Here is an 18,867-nt window from a genome sequence, read left to right as displayed (position 1 = left end):
GGTTCGGAAGAGGACGAGGAAGGCGGAGGCAGCAATTTGCCTCGCCGCTTCCGGGAATCGAGAGGAACTTTATGAGTTCAGTGCGTTCTCCTATAAGCATCTCCGTTCTGCCCGAGAGACTGGCCCCCTTTCCATCTCATACGGTTGGATCCATAGAGCCTTTTCCTCCCTGACGTCATTTTCAGTGTTTTTGACGTCATCTCTCCCTTTCCATAGGAAGTCCTAACTGACAGTAGGTCGGTGCCAGCGAACTGCCGTCCTCAGAAACCAATCTTTTCTTTTTAGACCTTTAACTGCATATCCCTTAAGGCCCCAAGGCCTTCTGAGTTCTTCCTGTCAAACCTTACATTTCCGAATGCTAACATTCCGACTCCTCCCCCTAACATCTAGCTGCTTGTTAGGGGACTCCTTCCTTTGGTGTCATCCTCTGACTTAAGTTTGCATCCTTATCTGACAGTCTCTTTACGCCTGATAATGCGTTCAGCAAGTCAGGTAGCCTAGCTTCAAAGGGTGCAAATCCCAATCCACCAAACGAATTTTGCTCTCTATTCGGGATACTGGGTCTTGATCGAAAGGATGAACTTTTGCAGTACATAATGAAATCCAAAGCAAGTAGTGTCTAAGTCCACTGCCTGACGATGTGATCTTTCCCAGCCTTCAGTGCCTAACAACTTCTTTGCCTCCAGGAACTCACAAAACTTTTGCCTCAGCCTCTTCAGTGCTGGGATCATCACCACAACCAATTTGTCTGGACTTTTAAAGAAATCCTCCCTGCCCAGGTGAGACCCCATATTCAAATAAGCAAACAAAAATTGGATGATTATTGAAATTGCATTTAATGTAGAGTTGAGAATAAGGTCATATTACGTGAGGGTTTAAGGTATGTGCACACTGATACTGTTCCTATTAAGATCTGGCACTTTAGTTGGGTATGATAACTTAGACCAGAAATCCTAGCACTTGGGGAGCCTGGAGCAGTAGGTTCTTGCATTTAAGGCCAGCCTGGGCTATCTAGTTAGTTACACCCATCTGCCAAACTCCCAAGAAAAACGCCAGACAAAAGAATTGGAGCCTAGTTCTCTTGCCCCTTGAGTATGGACTGGACTTAGGGGAGCAATTATAATGTACAAAATAATCGAAGCACAAGTCAGAGTGTGTTGTGACTGGGTCGATAAAAGGCACTTTGGTTTTCTGTTCTCTCATGCAGACTGAACTTAAAGAAATCCTCCCTGCCCAGGTGAGACCCCATATTCAAATAAGCAAACAAAATCTTATCAAGAGCAGTCCTATAGAGGGGAATAAAGTGGCATGGAACTGTGATATACTGCCAAGAGGTACAGGAACAGGCCTTCCTAGAAGTGGATCCACACCTACACTACTGTGTAGGCTGACACCTGGATGGATGGTATATGAATGCTATGAATCAGAGTTACCTAGCTAGGCCAATCCCAGAACGCCGACCCTCTAAAACCACAGATGTTTGTTTTGTCTTGAGACAAGGTCTGACTGTGAAACTCAATTTGTGAATTGGTGCTTAGTTCCCTTGCCCCTTGAGCCTCACACAGGCTAGAACTTAATGCATGCAGCAGCATGCCTGATATACTCATTAAGCTTTGTGCTAATTTGATATCAATAGATACCTAATACATCTTCCCAGCAAAGAGCATGAAATATCTTTATTTACATCACACACACACACACACACACACACACACAGAGCGAGTGTAGGGAAGGGAGGGAGACAGGGTCTCTATGTAGACAGGGTCTGTATGTATTCTAGGTTGGCCTGGACCTCACCGCATAGCCCAGGATAGCTTCACACTCTCAATCTTCCTACCTAGCACTACAGATGTGCATCACTGTGACTAACTTTATCTATTTATTTGAAAATGGGATATTGCTAAGTCCCCTAAGAGGGCTCAAACTCCTGGGCTCAAGTCATTCTCCTGCTTCAGCTTCTGGAGAAGTGAGACTAAAGATAACTATGGTCCCAGCACTCGGGAGGCAGAGGCAGGCGGATTTCTGAGTTCGAGGCCAGCCTGGTCTACAAAGTGAGTGCCAGGACAGCCAGGGCTACACAGAGAAACCCTGTCTCGAAAAACCAAAAAAAAAAAAAAAAAAAAAAGATAACTATGGACTAATTTTGGTTTTGTTTGTTTGACTGTTTTTGTAGATAAGTGTCTTAGTATATAGCCTGGCTGGCTAGGAATTTGCTATATAGACCAGGCTGGCCTCTAACTTACAGAGATCTGCCTGCTTTTACCAAGTGTTAAGATTAAAGATATGTGCTACCATACCTAGCTAGACAAATGCCGTAATACTTAGCTACACCCGCAGCCTTTAATATTGACACTCTTGAGTTTACCAAGGCCTTTTTTGTGCCCTAACAGTATCTAATTTTGTAACTGCTAATATAAAAGGTGTTTTTCTCATTTACATTGGAAGATTAGATAGACAACAACTGTGTTGGCTGTTCTTTTGTCAACATGACACAAGTGGGTCATCTGGGCAAAGGGAACCCCACATGAGAAAATGTTTCGCTTAGATTGACCTGTAGGCAAGCCTGTGGGGGCATTTTCTTGAAAAAAAAAAAAAAAAGATTGCTGTAGGAAGGCACAGCCTACTGTGGGCAGTGCCATCCCTGCGCAGAAGGACCTGGGTTATAGAAGAAAGCAGGCTAAACAAGCAGCTGCTGCCATGGTTATTCTTGGTTGACAACTTGACCACATCTGGAATTAACTAAAATCCAAAAATAGCGGGCATGCCAGTGGAGATTTTTTTTTCCTAATGTGAAGTAGAAAGATCCACTTCTAATCTAGATGTTGAGGCCAGAAGACACATGGCTTTAACCTGCGTCTTTTTTTTTCTTTTCCTTTTTTTTTATTAATATATATTTTTTATTACGCATTTTCCTCAATTACATTTCCAATGCTATTCCAAAAGTCCCCCATACCCTCCCCCCCCACTCCCCTACCCACCCATTCCCATTCTTTTGGCCCTGGCGTTCCCCTGTACTGGGGCATATAAAGTTTGCAAGTCCAATGGGCCTCTCTTTCCAGTGATGGCCTACTAGGCCATCTTTTGATACATATGCAGCTAGAGACAAGAGCTCCGGGGTACTGGTTAGTTCATAATGTTGTCGCACCTACAGGGTTGCAGATCTCTTTAGCTCCTTGGATACTTTCTCTAGCTCCTCCATTGGGGGCCTGTGATCCATCCAATAGCTGACTGTGAGCATCCACTTCTGTGTTTGCTAGGTTAACCTGGGTCTTAAGGTGAGAAGACATACTAATAATCCGGCCATGCCGTGTGCTGGAAGCCTGTATAAGGACAAGGAAGGAGATTCTTAGCTTGCTTGCTCTCACCTTGCTAACAAGTCCATTCCTTCACATTAGAGCATACTTCTTCAGGATTCCAGCACATACCAAATACTAACTGGCTAAGACAACTACTGGATTCTTGAACTTTCTGTTTGCAGCCATTGTCCAACTATTGGATTAGCTGGACTGCAGCCTGTAAATCATTCTAATATCCCCTTCTCCATATATATATATATATATATATATATATATATATATATATATATATATCTTCATATTCATTCATTCTACAAGTTTTGTTACTCAAGAACTCTGACTGGTACGTACAGCATCTTCCTCCATGGAAGCTCTGCTTCTGCCTCCAGGTTCCTGCTCTGACTTTCCTTCATGATGAAAGGTATAAGGAAAGGTATAAACCCTTTCCTCCCCAAATTGCTTTTGGCCATGGTCTTTATCAGTAACAATAGAAAGCACAAATTAAGACAGAAATGATATTATACACATACACTATATACATATATAAACTCTCCAGCTTAAATGTGTTTGGCAGCCATCCCTTTCTTTGCAGACTGTATAAATACTCTGGATCCTTTGTAACTTCTTGTGTGTATGTGTGAGATGCACATGTTGACATCAGAGGACAACTTTCATCAAGTCTGTTCTCTTGGACCATGTGGGTCTTGGGGACAGAACTCCGGTCCTCGGGCTTGGCAGCAAGTGCCTTTATCCACTGAACCATATCACCACCCCATCTCCTACCCTTGCACCACTTTTTAAGACAGGATCTGCTTAACTTGCTCAGGCTGTCTTCAACTGTGAGATAATTCTGTCTCAACCTCCCCAGTGCTAGGATTAAAAGTGCATGCTGGCCAGGCAGTGGTGGCACATGCCTTTAATCCCAGCACTTGGGAGGCAGAGGCAGGTAGATTTCTGAGTTCGAGGCCAGCCTGGTGTACAGAGTGAGTTCCAGGACAGCCAGAGCTATACAGAGAAACCCTGTCTCGGAAAACCAAAACCCAAAACAAAACAAAAACAAAAAGTGTATGCTGCTATGCCTAGCTTAGACTTTAAAAAATTGCAGTTATGATTATTTGGGATTTTTCTAAAATTTAAGTGTATGGATGTTGTGCCTGTGTGTACATCTGTGCATAATATGCCTGGTGTCCCTGGAAACCAGAAGAGGTCAGATCCCCTGGGACTGCAGTTATAGATGGTTGTGAGCTGCCATGTGGGTCCTGGAGATTGAACTGAGGCCCTCTGGAAGAGCAGCCAGTGTTTTAAACCACTGAGTTATCTCTCTAGCTAACTACTATTATATCAGGACTTAGTCCTAATATTTCATTTTAATTTCCATTTTCTGTACTTATATAACTCAGTTGGTAGAATGTCTGCATATCATGTATAAAATCCTGCATCCAGTCCCTAGCACTGCAAATTCTGGTGGTGGTCCAGACCTAGGATCTTAGCAGCTTGCTTGCCAGCTACAGGAGGTAAAGGCTGTGTGTGTGTGTGTGTGCGTGCGCACACACTGTAATTTCTGTCTTGTAATTTGTATCTTGGTCATGATCTCATCTACATGATTAAGTCTCATGTTGTGAGGAACCCCACCAAAAGGCTCTTGCCAGTATAGCCCTATGAATGGGCCCTAAGGGAAGTGAAGCTGACAACTCAACTGAAACGTCAGAAACAATCCTGGGACAATGCCACCCAACTAAGCTATTTCCAGATTCCTCACCCTTGGAAACTGCAGGACAGATAAATCCTTGTTGTTTTGAGCTGCTAAGTATGAAAGTAACTTGTTATACTGTCATAAATAGCTGATACTTCCGGGCTACTTTTCCCTGCCAATAGTTTCACTAACTATGTATATTCTAGTCATGAGTTCAAAGGACTGAAGTTACCTGCTGCTTTAGCTGACAAAATGCATTGAGGAATGCTGGGGATCAAGCTCCCGCCTGTTCACTTACCTGCACTTTGAGAAGTGTGAGGGATGAGCCAAACTGTGTGGCCCCTAGCACTATAGAGGTAGTCATTACTCACGCCTGCTCTCATAGGTCTGCAAGTGTTCTAGTAAGAAGTCATCAAAGCCTTAGGGGAAGAGCTCTTTAAAGGCAGTCCCCCTCAGAGTACCCAGCAGTCTTGGAATCTGGAGGACTGACAGCCCCTGGCTGCCCACGTCTTCTCCTAGGACAGTTGCTCTTTCACACTAGCTGTCTGGACACCTGGATTTGGGTGAGTTCTTCAGTCCGAGAGTGGGCAAAGACTCTTCCCAAGGTGTGCTGGAGAAAGGGGAAGGGCCATACTAACTTGCATTTCCATTTCCCTAGCCTAGACTGTATTTGCTGCTTCCAGCCATCTGTCTTTCAAAACATAACAGCTCTAGGTCGCCTTCTGTGGCCCAGTGGTTAAATGGCCACCCAGGCACTTAAGAATAGAATAACCGGGCCTAGCAAACACAGAAGTGGATGCTCACAGTCAGCTATTGGATGGATCACAGGGCTCCCAATGGAGGAGCTAGAGAGAGTACCCAAGGAGCTAAAGGGGTCTGCAACCCTATAGGTGGAACAACATTATGAACTAACCAGTACCCCGGAGCTCTTGACTCTAGCTGCATATGTATCAAAAGATGGCCTAGTCGGCCATCACTGGAAAGAGAGGCCCATTGGACACGCAAAGTTTATATGCCCCAGTACAGGGGAATGCCAGGGCCAAAAGAATGGGAATGGGTGGGTAGGGGAGTTGGGGGGGGAGTGTATTGGGGACTTTTTGGATAGCATTGGAAATGTAAATGAGGAAAATACCTAAAAAAAAAATTAATTCTCAAAAAAAAAAAAAAAAGGAAAAAAAAGAATCGAATAACCTAGGTTCTATCCCCAGCACGTACATGGCAGGTGGCAGTTGTTTCTAAGTCTAAGTCTAGGGAATACAACATACATGCAGGCAAAACACCAATGCACTAAAAGCAAATAAAAACTTTTTAAAATGAATAAAAGAGAAAAAAGACATTAAAAAACAAAGACTACTTTCTATGCCCTCATGGGTCTCAGAGCTGTGCTGCAATTTCTGGAACCTATGTTTTCTTTTAAAATTTTATATAGATAGGTAGGTAGGTAGGTTGGTTTGTCTGTATAGCTGTAGATGTCTTGGAACTTGCTAAGTATGTAGACCAAGCTGGCCTCCAACTCTGCCCACCTCTGCTTCCTGAGTGCTGAGATTAAAGACACAGCCACCATGCCTGGCTCCTTACTCATTTCATGTGTGTTTGGGATGCAGGAGTCCATGGAGAGGGCAAAGAACAGCTTCCTGATGTGAGTCAGCTCTTTCCATGTGGGTCCTGAGGAATACAGTCAGCTTAGCAGCCTTGGGGGCAACTGCTCTTAACTAAGCCCTTTGGTCAGCTCTGGAACCTGTGTTTTCCTCTGTAGTTTCTCTAGTGATTTCAGCAACTTATATTATTTTCCATGTTGGAATGGACCAGACGGTCCAGGTATCCTACAGAAACAAGTTTCCGCCTTTTAGAGCCCAAGCCTATTCAAAGAATGGATTCATTGGCACTCGAAAGTTCCAAGCTGCCATGCACAGAACTGACTTGTGTGACCCTTAAATACCAGATGGCTCGCTGTTTTAAGAGTACTGGCTGAATACACAGAGAAACCCTGTCTCAAAAAAACAAAGGAAAAAAAAAAAAAAAAGAAGTACTGGCTGAAAAAAAAAAAAAAGCCAGGCGTGGTGGCCTTTGATCCCAGCACTCGGGAGGCAGAGGCAGGCAGACTTCTGAGTTTGAGGGCCAGCCTGGTCTACAAAGTGAGTTCCAGGACAGCCAGGGCTACACAGAGAAACCCTGTCTCAAAAACCAAAATGAAAACAACAAAAAAGAATCCTGGCTGGTCTTCCAGAGGACCTGGGTTTGCTTCCCAGCAGCCAAACGGGAGCTCACAACCATCTGTGACTCCAGTTCCACAGGATCTGATGCCCTCTGCTGGCCTCTACAGGCAACAGGCATACAAGTAGTACATAGACATATATGTAGGCAAAACACCCATACACATAAAATTCACATTAAAGCCACATACTTTTAATCCCAGCACTCAGGAGGTAGAGGCAGGAGGATCTCTGAGTTTGAGGCCAGCCAGGCTGCATAGCAACTTCGAGGCCAGCCAGAGCTCTATCTCAAAACAAAATTCAAATGTTTAAAAGAATAATTAAGCTAGTTACTGACAAAAGGACCCCATAAAGTCCCCAGAAAGCCCTTATACCCTTGTATAACGGATGGATGACTCCCATGAGGGCCAAGCCCTTCTGTACACTTGGTAGACCCGTAGTATCTGAATATGCTGGACACTTAAATAATAAGAGAGTTTGCTCCTGCTCCTCAAGTGACTAACCCTCTACCGATACTAGGGGGTGACAGGAACCTTTTAAGGTCCCTCCTCAGCTTTACATGTTAATTTGGGGCGCAAAGGGGGTGCGGGCAGGTAAGACAATACTTTCCCTGATGCTCCTTCATCTGTGGCAGCAAATCTTCTGGTCAGACCCCGGCACAAGGTCATTCCTTGGGGATCCCAGTTACCTCATCCACCACCCATAGCCTTAGTACAGGAGAGTTTCCTTGTGAGAGAACTCCACATTCTGACTGGGGAAGAAGGGTCACTTTTGAGACATTTTTGACTCTATAGCCCAGGCTAGACTTAAACTTGTGATTCTCCTTCTTTATCTTCCCAAGTAGCTGAGAATGTATGTGCATACCACTGCAGCCTGGTCAAGGACCTATTTGTTTGTCTTTAGATTTCTTTATACCAGGTAGCTGCTTGATGGCCATAGAGTGGAGCCACCATGTAGGTGCTGGGAACTGAGTGCGCATCCTCTGTAAGAGAAATGAGTATTATTTTATGTACATTGGGTTTCACCTGCATATGTCTGTGTGAGGGCGTTGGATCTCGGAGTAACAGAGTTGTGAGCTGCCATGTGGGTGCTGGGAATTGAACCGAGGTCCTCTGGAAGAGCAGTCAGTACTCTTAACCACTCATAATGAGTGTCCTTGGGTATTTTTGTTTTTCAAGACAGGGCTTCTCGGTATAGCCCTGTCTGTCCTAGAACTTGCTCTGTAGTCCAGGCTGGCATTGAACTCAAGAGATCTGCCTGCTTCTGCCCTCTGAGTGCTGGGAACAAAGGTGTGCACCACTCCTGCTGCCACCATCACCAACACCAGGCTGGAATCCATATTTTTAACTCCTGAGCCGCCATCCAGCCCCAAGAACCTGACTTGTATCATTATCTTGCAAGTACTTAGGCAAATTCTTGTAGGGCCCACGTTTTCTCTGCTTGATTTTTTTTTTTAACTATATTAGTGATGTGGAACAGGCAAATATGCTGAAATGGTTAAGGCAGGATGGAAAGCTAGCTTAGGGCTCTGAGCATGGCATAGTCCCACAAGCTGGTTCCCAAGTGCATGGAAAGCTAGAGGAGTCCCTGGGCTGGGCTCATCAATAACTGATCTCTGACAACTATTCTTGTGGCAGAGAAAGCAGGAACCACTCTACATCAACTGAAGTATTCCAGTTGCATCAACTAAAGAGGCCCCAGTAACTTTTATAACATTCAAGAAATAGAGAAATACACATACCACAGTGACCTTTGTATATGGAAAGTATAGTTTAGAAACAACAAAAACAGAACGAGGCTGTGGCCTCTGTGGGGCAGTGCCAACGCTGAGCCACACATACTCAAACCTGGGGAGAGAGGGCCTCAGGCTCCAACATGTCTGGGGATGGCAGGCAGGGAATAAGGTCTCATGTGTAGGCCCTCATGGCAAAGAATGGAGTACCATTGGGGTTGGAGGGTTGGAGGGAGTATAATCAAGATGGAGCTGTGGCCTCAGCCCCCTCCTCAGAGTCCCACACTTCAGACTGTAGGTAATCAGCAAAGAGTGCCTTAGCCCTACGCAAGACACGCCCTAGATGGTGTTTACGAACCAGGCGGTCAAAATGCATGGCTAGCTCATTGTAATCCAGCCCATTGCGCATGATGTGGTCACGATGCTCCAGCAGGATAGCCAAGCAGAGGAAGAGCATGAATGGGTTCCCTCGGCCAAACTCCTGGGGTGGGGGAAGGCCCATTGGAGGTGGAGGTGGTACAGGCTTCCCAGGGTCTCTGGGAGAACCTACCTCTTGCATTAAGGGGGATCCTACAGCTATGTCACCAGAAGGAGAAGCCTCCTGGGTAGATGGAGGAGATGACGAAGATGGGGAATCGGGCCGAGAAGAGGTGGAGAGGAGTGGATCTGGGGAATTCAGCAAGGGCTCAGAGAGGGACTTAGAGCTAATGAGAGTAGCTGGGTGGGATAGTTGGACCAGATGGTCCTTCCTGGGACCCATGTTATCCCTGAGTTGTTGGAGACCATCCAGACTGGCTTGTCTTAGGAGACGACCCCCACCACTAGGTCCCTGGCTAGATGCAGCTAAGTGGACAACAGCATCTTCAAAAGCACTGCTTCCTCCACCAGCAGGCCTCAGCATGTGCCTCTGACGTACTGGCCGTCCCCTGTGGCTACCAAAGCCAGTGTCTGCTACTTGGCTGGGAGGTCCGACGAGCTCCACTTCGTGTTCAGGAGGGTCAGGGGGCAGTGAACTCCAGGTGACTTCTAGCATTCGAAGAGCATCATCGAAGGCGAATTCACGCTTGAGCTCCAGCAGCAGCCAGCGGTAACAGAAAAAGAGGTCGTCGGCACCTGCTTCTTGCAGGTACTGATAGAAGTCTGGGTCAGCATGTCTCAATAGCAGCTTGAGGTGGGCAAACTTGGTGGCCATGGCACGGCCATCAGGGTGGAAGTTGGCAGCTAAGCGCTTCATGATGCCACAGAAGCATACAAAGGCATGGCCTTCATGGTCCATGACAGCAAGAATTGGTGAGGCCAGGTCACTCATCCCCTGGCAGTATGATACCTGTGGATGGGTAACGGCATAGGTGGTGAGCAAGTCATGAAGGGCCCGTAGGTGTGGGCCATCCTCAGGCCCTGCATAGTAGGGATGGGCTCGGTCTGTGCGGAGCACATCCTTGAGGACTGTGCTGCGGATGAATTCCAGGTCCTCAGGGTTCACTCGCTGGGCCCACTCACTTTTGAGCTGCTCATACTCGCGGCTCTTACGTTTCATGTAGTCCATCCGCTCACGGCCAGTCAGCCCATCTGGGTACACATTCAGGAGGTACCGCCATACTACCTGCCAGAGACAGAAGAGATGGGGCTGAGTTTCAACTAGTGAGCTGCCGTATGTACCCATGTTTGTCAACTAGTTACCACCCATCTCTTGTGACCTCTGTCCTCCTTGTGATAGATCTGCCTTCCTGCCACTGAGACATACCTGACACAGACCCTCCTTCCCTGGGATTTCTCTATCCCACCTATGACTGTGTTCTACTGAATTTTTGATGATAGAGTGTGCTGGGCTCGGTGACTGACTGAGGTGGCTCACTTTTCGAAGTGAAGGCTCCACACCGCCGTGGTAGATCCTCAAGCGCAACTCCTCAGGCCGGGAGAGCTGACCTTCATGATTCAGGTACGTGTGGAACTCAGCATCACTCAGGGGGGGCTTAAAAGGCTTGACATCTTCCCCATAAGACCAACTCAGCACCTGCTGGACCTTAGACAGTGTACGACCCACCTGGGAAGGAAGAAGGAAAAGAAGCTACAGGTCCCCTGTGTAGGACAGGGCAGGCATCAACCAGCGGGCTCTGGAATGGTCTTATCAGATAAGCCCTTCCCTTCAACCACAGCTGGAAACCACACCCCCAAGTCTCCGAAATCACCTGAGAGAGGATGGACTGTGTAAAAGGCAAGGCAGCTGTCGTCAGTGATGATCGCTTCTCAGCCAGTAGCACATCAGATCCAATGACATCTTTGGGGCTAATTATGTCCCAGTCTTCCAGCAATGGGCCTGAGCACACAGAATAAAGAACTATGAGAACAGGGATGTGAACCATGTGAACCCAGATTACGGGGCTGGGTTCCTTTCTAAAAGCTTAGCTACCTGCAGGGCAACAAGCAGCCTCTATTTCCTCCTCCCTGTTTCATCCAAATAATAATAATAATAATAATAATAATAATAATAATAATAATAGATTACCCATGATCTGTCTTACATGGGAACTATTTCACAAAATAGCTGGGAAGTCTTTAATATTTTAATGATTTAAGTAACATTTAAACAATAATATCTATTGAACCTGGCAGTTACTCTGGAGACCAAGGTAGGAAGATCAGGAGTTCAAGGTCAGTGCCTGGGCTATATAATAAGACTCTATATCTCATTAAAAAAATACTTGAAGGCCTGGTAGTATATTGCCTTTAATCCCAGAACTTGGGAGTCAGAGGCAGACAGATCTCTGAATTTGTAGACAGCCTGGTCTACAAGTGCGTTCCAGGACATAGTGAGATCCTGTCTCAAAATAAAAACAAACACAAACAAACAAACAAACAAATCTTGAGGACCAGTGAGGTAGCTCAGTGAGTAAAGACACTTGCTACCAAGCCTGATAATCTAGTTTAGTATCGAACATACTTGGAAGAAATTGTTCTTTGATCTTCACAATGCACTGTGATAATGTGTACCCCTGCCCCCAATAAAAACAAATCCGTTCCTTATACTCAGTTCTATGGAAATACTAGCTATATATATCATTTTTTAAAAAAAGATTTATTTATCAGACACCCCAGAAGAGGGCATCAGATCTCATTATGGATAGCTGTGAGCCACCATGTGGTTGCTGGGACCTGAACTCGGGACCCTTGAAAGTGCAGTCAGTGCTCTTAATCGCTGAGCCGTCTCTCCAGCCCTTTAAATATATATTTTTTGTGCCTGGAGGTAATAGTCCTGGGGAATCCAAACCCAGGTGTCACATGCGATCTCTACCCAAGTGCTCTACTGCTAAGCTCTATCATGAGACTTTCTACAAAACAACTCTTTAAGACAGTGTTTCATTAAGTTACCCAGGCTGGCCCTGAACTTATTCTAGTCCTGGCAGGCTTTGACCCTCTTGCTGCCTCAGCCTCACGAGTAGCAGGAATGAAAGGACTACAGACATGTGCCACCACCTTCCTTGGCTTTCTTGGTAGCTCTGATGAGGAAACAGGCCTATAGATATTTGTTCAAGGCTCCATACCTAGGGAATAGAAGAAGTGGAATATGAAGCCTGTGCCCTAAGTCTGTGAGCCAACACTCCTCATCTTACATTCATGATAGTGTTCCCCACTGAAATGATAGGAAATGCTACTGCCATTCTTCCTTGACAAAAAAAGACCAGAGGTTTGGAAAAACTAGTTAGTGACCAAGATTCTACAGCTGGGAAATGGTAGGTTTCCATTGCTAGGAGCACAGCCCCATTTACCTTTCCCCAGAGGCCAGTCATATCTTAGAACAAGGGTTAGTGAGGAAGTATGCTGTATGTGTTAGACAAAGGACTAGCTGCTCCTGGCCCTACCTATCTACCTTCTCTATCATTATTCCCCCTTGAGTCCTTTTCCTTTTTAAATTAAGTATTTTAAGTTAGCATACAAAGTAATGGGCTTCATTATGAGGTTTCCATAAACATGGATCAAAATCCTTTCTTCTTATTCATCCCCACCCTGTTTGTTGCCCTCCCCTATTCTTTATTTATTTTCTTTTTTGGTTTTCCGAGACCGGGTTTCTCTGTGTAGCCCTGGCTGTCCTGGAACTCACCCTGTAGACCAGGCTGGCCTTGAACTCAGAGATCCGCCTGCCTCTGCCTCCCAAGTGCTGGGATTAAAGGTGTGTGCCTCCATACTCAGCTGCCCTCCCCTATTCTTACCTCCTCTCACTGGTCCTCTTCTGTTTTAAGCCACATGTATTCCATTATCACTACCCCTTCCCTTAAGATGTCTTCCTCAGTCTGGAGAGATGGCTCAGCAGTTAAAAGCACTGGATGTTCTTCCAGAGTTCATTTCCCAGCAACCACATGGTGGCTCACAACCATCTGTAATGGGATCTGATGCCTTCTTCTCGTGTTTGAAGACAGCGACAGTGTACTCATATGCATAATTAAAAGAATAAGTAATTCTTTTTTTTTTTAAACCTCTTTGTCAACACAATTCTCCCCTTCAAGTATGTGGTTGCAGCAGCAATGGCCACCTAAGGGTAAGTTCAAGAATCCTTGTTTATTTATTTTTTCTTTAAAATTAAAAATAAACTGGGCAGTAGTGGTGCATGCCTTTAATCGCAGAAATCAGGAGTCAGAGACAGGTGGAGTTCAAGGTCAGCCTGGTCTACAGAGTGGTTCCAGACCACCCAAACTGACAGAGAAACCCTGTCTTAGAAAAAATAAATAAATTTATGTGTATGGGTTTTTGCCTACATGTATGTCTGTGCACCATATGCATGCCTGGTGCCCAGGGCGCCCAGAAGAGAGGGCATGAGATATCTCAGGACTGGAATTATAGTCCAGTTGTGAGCAGTCATGTGGGTATTGGGAACTGAACCTGGATCTTCTGGAAGAGCAGCCAGTGCTCTTAACTGCTTAGTCATGGCTCCAACCCAGGAAGATTTTCCTTTCCTTTTACTTTTAATTATGTGTGAGTATATCTTTATGGAGGTATATGTACCTGTAGAGTCCTACTGAACCCTTGGATTTCCCTGGAATTGTCGAGATTGTGAACCACCATATGTGGATGCTAGGACTTGAACTCAGGTTCCCTGAAAGAATAGCAAGCACTCCTTCATAGAAGCGTTTATTTTATTTTGAATGATGTACATAGGTGTGCTGTGTTGGGTTATGTGCATGTGAAATGGAGCTGCACTCGGCATTCAGAAGAGGATCTCATATGCTCTGGAACTGGAGTTAGCAGCAGTTGTGAGCCCCTGACAACTAACCCCTGGTCCTCTAGAAGAGCAACATGCTGCTCTTAAGCACTCAGCCAGCTCTCCAGTCCCATTTCTTAAATTAAAAAATTACATTTAGGGGGCTGGTGAGATGGCTCAGCGGGTAAAGGCACTGACTGCTCTTTCGAGGGTCCTGAGTTCAAATCCCAGCAACCACATGGTGGCTCACAACACCCATAATGAGATCTGACGCCCTCTTCTGATGTGTCTGAAGTCAGCTACAGTGAACTTATGTATAATAATAAATAAATCTTTATTTTAAAAAATTACTTTTATTGCTAAACAAGGTAGTGCATGCCTTTAATCCCAGCAGGAGGCAGGAAAATTTTTTTTTGAGTTCAAGACCACCCTGGTCTACAGAGCAAGTTCCAGGCCAATCAGGGCTACAAAGAGAAACCCTGTCTCAATAAAACAAAACTAAACAAAATGATTCATTTCCTGTGTAGGTACATGTATGTGCTATGGTGCAGGACAACCACATGGTGGCTCATAACCGTCTGTAATGGGATCTGATACCCTCTTCTGGTGTGTCTGAAGACATTAACATTGTAGTCATATACATGAAACAAATAAATCATATATATATATATATATATATATATATATATATAGAGAGAGAGAGAGAGAGAGAGAGAGAGAGAGAAGGTCTCACTGTAACCCAGGCTGACTTGGAACTTGATTCTGTGGCTCAGGCTAGCCTTGAACTCATGGTAATTCTTATACTTCAGTTTCTTGAGTTCTAGGATTATAGGCATGAGCCTCCAGGTCCAAAAATCTTAATAGACGTCAACTGACATTACAGTGTTGCAAAAGCTAACAATGTCCAATGACCATTCCATTATGCTGATAATTATATGAAACAAATAGTTACAGGAGACAAAGCAACTTCTATTTAAGTCACTATCATCTGCAGGCCAATGGTACCCCTAAGCATCATTTTCACGGACTCAGCCCTTTCCTGCATAGAGCTGCAGGGGAAGCGAGGCCGTGACTAGATACCACTATCTCTCCGTGTATGTCCCTGAGCATATTCCAAAACAATAGTCACGAAGGAGAGGCAGAGATCTGCTCCCAGCACAGCTGTTCCATTTTGCTTCATCTGTTCAATTGTCAAAACCTGACTGGTCCCTGCTCCCCCAATTCCCTCAGTCCTCAAGTCCAAATCATTGCCAAGCCCCCGTGGCTTATCTATACAAACCTATATTAGCCAATCTATATAACATACCTAGTTTTTCATCCACTTTGTGATCCCATCTGAGTCACCACCGCAGAGACCTTAGACTGCTTCTTTCTTTCTGTCCCAGCCCCTAACAGCCTCCAGTGTGGTCTCGCTAAGACATTAATCAGAGCATTAAAACACTTTCCAGGTGAGACTGTACCACTTACTGAATTAAGAAGCTACTGGACCTGGTCTACAAAGTGAGTACCAGGACAGCCAGGGCTACACAGAGAGACCCTGTCTCAGAAAGCCAAAAAAAAAAAAAAAAAAAAAGAAGAAGAAGAAGAAGAAGCTACTGGAAGACAAAGAATTAAGGTTATATGATGCAAGTGAAAAAGTCAAGAGCCAAGCCAGGTGTGGTGGCGTACACCTTTAATCCCAGCACTCGGGAGGCAGAGGCAGGTGGATTTCTGAGTTCGAGGCCAGCCTGGTCTACAAAGTGAGTTCCAGGACAGCCAGGGCTATACAGAGAGACCCTGTCTCGAAAACAAAACAAAACAAAACAAAAAAGTCAAGAGCCCTGAGGCCAAGCTTGAGAGACCCAATATGCCCAATATGCACAGAGCAAAAACTGAAGAGAATAAAAAGATTAGAAATAAATAGATGGGGCTGGTGAGATGGCTCAGTGGGTAAGAGCACCCGACTGCTCTTCCAAAGGACCAGAGTTCAAATCCCAGCAACCACATGGTGGCTAACAACCATCTGTAATGAGATCTGGCGCCCTCTTCTGGAGTGTCTGAAGACAGCTACAGTGTACTTACATATAATAAATAAATAAATCTTAAAAAAAAAAAGAAAGAAATAGATAGACACTTTTCTGATGTAAAGAAATGGCTCACCAAGGGGCTGGAGAGATAGCTCCTCGGTTAAGAGTATTAGATGTACTTTCAGAGGAGACAGGTTCAAATCTCAGTCCCCACAAGGCACAGCTCACAACTGCCTGTAACTCCAATTCCAAGTCATCTGACCCTGTCTTCTGGCCTCTATGAGCACAGTGCATGCACATGGTACACAGACACATGCAGACAAAACACCATACACATAAAATGAATACATTCCAAACACAACTTAAGACCATTTTAGGCCAGGTGTGGTGCCACATGCCTTTAATCCTAGCACTTTGGAGGCAGAGGCAGAGGCAAGGGGATCTCTGAGTTTGTGGCCACCCTGGTCCAACAAAGTTCCAAGACATCAGGGCTACACAGAGAAACCCTGTCTCAAGAGGGGGTCGGGGGAGAAAGAAAAAGAAAACAGAAATGGCTCATCAGTTGGCCAGGGCTAGTTACCATACAGTGTAGACACTAGGCTCCCTCAGAGCCCATTCACATGCTGATGAGGGTGGTGGATAGCTACAAATACATTCACAGGAAATGATACACCTAGGTTTGGGGTGCTTTTTTTTTTGGTTTTGTGAGACTGGATCTCTTATAGCTCTGGCTGTCCTGGAACTCACTCTGTAGCCCAGGCTGGTCTCAAACTCACAGAGGTCCACCTGCCTCTGCCTCCTGAGTGCTGGGATTAAAGGTATGTGCTACCACTGCCTGACCCTTATTTAAATAAATATATATTTAAAAAATGGCTCATGTTTGTGATCCAGGTAGGCACAAGTTGACAGTCAGCATGGGCTACACAGTAAGTCCAAAGCTGATATAGGACATATTGTGAGAACCTGCCTCAAAAAGCAGGGGTGAGCCGGGCGTGGTGACACACGTGGTGACACACGCCTTTAATCCCAGCACTCGGGAGGCAGAGGCAGGAGGATTTCTGAGTTTGAGGCCAGCCTAGTCTACAGAGTGAGCTCCAGGACAGCCAGGGCTACACAGAGAAACCCTGTCTCGAAAAACCAAAACCGGGCTGGTGAGATGGCTCTACAGGTAAGAGCACCCGACTGCTCTTCCAAAGGTCCTGAGTTCAAATCCCAGCAACCACATGGTGGCTCACAACCATCTGTAATGAGATCTGACTCCCTCTTCTGGTGTGTCTGAAGACAGCTACAGGGTACTCAGATAAATAAATCTTAAAAAAAAAAAAAAGAAAAACCAAACCAAAACAACAACAACAAAAGCAGGGGTGGGGTGGGGTGGGGTTGAAAAGAAAAGAAACTTTAAGATAAAGCTGGCAAACATAAGTAGAAAGCTCCCTCAGCAACAGTATGACCCGTCACAAACAGCCTCAGCCAGCCAACTATACTAGCAGCCCATACCTAAAAACCTATAATGCTGGTACTTGGGGAGGGGGGGGCAGAGAAGGAAGGATTATATGAGACCAAGAGAGGAGCAGGGAAAAGAGAGGAGACAGAGAAAAACGGGGGTGGTAGGAGGGAAGGAGGCAGGGAGGGAGAGAACAGATATACTTTCAAAGGCTAAAAAGAGTCAACCGGGGAAAGAAACAATCTATGAAATACTGATACACAGTAGGGAAATTGAAAGCGTGTTTAAAAACAGGCACAGGATTTCTGCAAACACAAACCTGTCGAGTGAGAAAACCTGGCATGGGTCAACAGAGGCTATAAATAGTCTTTACATAACCCACTTTGGGTGAGTGTGCACACATTTCCTGTAGACACATCCAAGCATTTCAATATGGGCTTCTGGCCCAGACCCTATCTGTGGTATTATATAATATATATGATGCATACTACATTTTCATCATAAAGTTGTCAAACTTGCCAAACCTTAAACTAATATAGAAATCAGAAAGGCCGGGTGTGATAGCACACGCCTTTAGTCCCAGCACTCGGGAGGCAGAGGCAGGTGGATTTCTGAGTTCGAGGTCAACCTGGTCTACAGAGTGAGTTCCAGGACAGCCAGGGCTACACAGAGAAACCCTGTCTCGAAAAACCAAAAAAAAAAAAAAAAAGAAAAAAAAAGAAATGAAATCAGAATTCTAATGTTTTCCCCCTGAAACTGCATGAAATTATTTTAAGATTCACAAGAACAAATTCATGTTTAAGAATAGCTAAGAAAAAGAACATCAGGAGGATGACAAAGGCTTTTTTAAAAATTAAAACTGACCACAAAATCACTGTCATTAGACATAATAGTGTTAGCCCTATGTAAATCCCAGCACTTGGGAAGAAGAAGCCGGTGAAGCTCTGTAAGTTTCAAGCCAGCCAGTGCTACATAGTAAGACCCCATCTAAAAAAGTGTGCGTTTACATTATATACATATATATATAGTTACACACACATATATATATAGCTAGAGAGATGGCTCAGTGATTAAGACCACTAGCCAGGCGTGGTGGTGCACACCTTTAATCCCAGCACTCGGGAGGCAGAGGCAGGCGGATTTCTGAGTTCGAGGCCAGCCTGGTCTACAAAGTGAGTGCCAGGACAGCCAGAGCTACACACAGAGAAACCCTGTCTCAGAAAAAACAAACAAAAAAACAAACAAACACAAACCACTAACTTCTTCCCGAGGTCCTGGGTTCTACTTCC

At 45.1% G+C, this 18,867-nt stretch overlaps 1 protein-coding gene and 1 long non-coding RNA gene across 3 annotated transcripts in view; one reads left to right on the top strand and one right to left on the bottom strand.

Annotated features, from left to right (window-relative positions):
- Positions 1–58: 58 nt before the first annotated feature.
- LOC147004864 (uncharacterized) lies at positions 59–13,545 on the top strand. Its single transcript, XR_015047201.1, has 4 exons — positions 59–779; positions 9,823–10,060; positions 10,753–10,873; positions 13,437–13,545. It is a non-coding gene; the product is annotated as an uncharacterized LOC147004864 (long non-coding RNA).
- Tbc1d25 (TBC1 domain family member 25) overlaps positions 8,941–18,867 on the bottom strand; it is a 23,392-nt gene continuing 13,465 nt past the window's right edge. For both annotated transcript variants that reach the window (XM_085838283.1, XM_021153067.3), the window contains 3 exons: positions 11,124–11,251; positions 10,790–10,978; positions 8,941–10,537 (listed from right to left, as the gene is read on the bottom strand). In XM_085838283.1, the coding sequence (XP_085694409.1) occupies positions 9,176–10,537; positions 10,790–10,978; positions 11,124–11,251 (1,679 nt within the window). In that variant the 3' untranslated portion in view covers positions 8,941–9,175. The remainder of the gene's footprint in view (positions 10,538–10,789; positions 10,979–11,123; positions 11,252–18,867) is intronic.

Source organism: Mus caroli, unplaced genomic scaffold, assembly GCF_978045245.1.
Source record: "Mus caroli unplaced genomic scaffold, Mus_caroli_1 scaffold_5, whole genome shotgun sequence".
NCBI lineage: Eukaryota > Metazoa > Chordata > Mammalia > Rodentia > Muridae > Mus > Mus caroli.
Note: the sequence above shows the minus strand (reverse complement) of the source record. Positions and strands in the feature narration are given on the sequence as shown.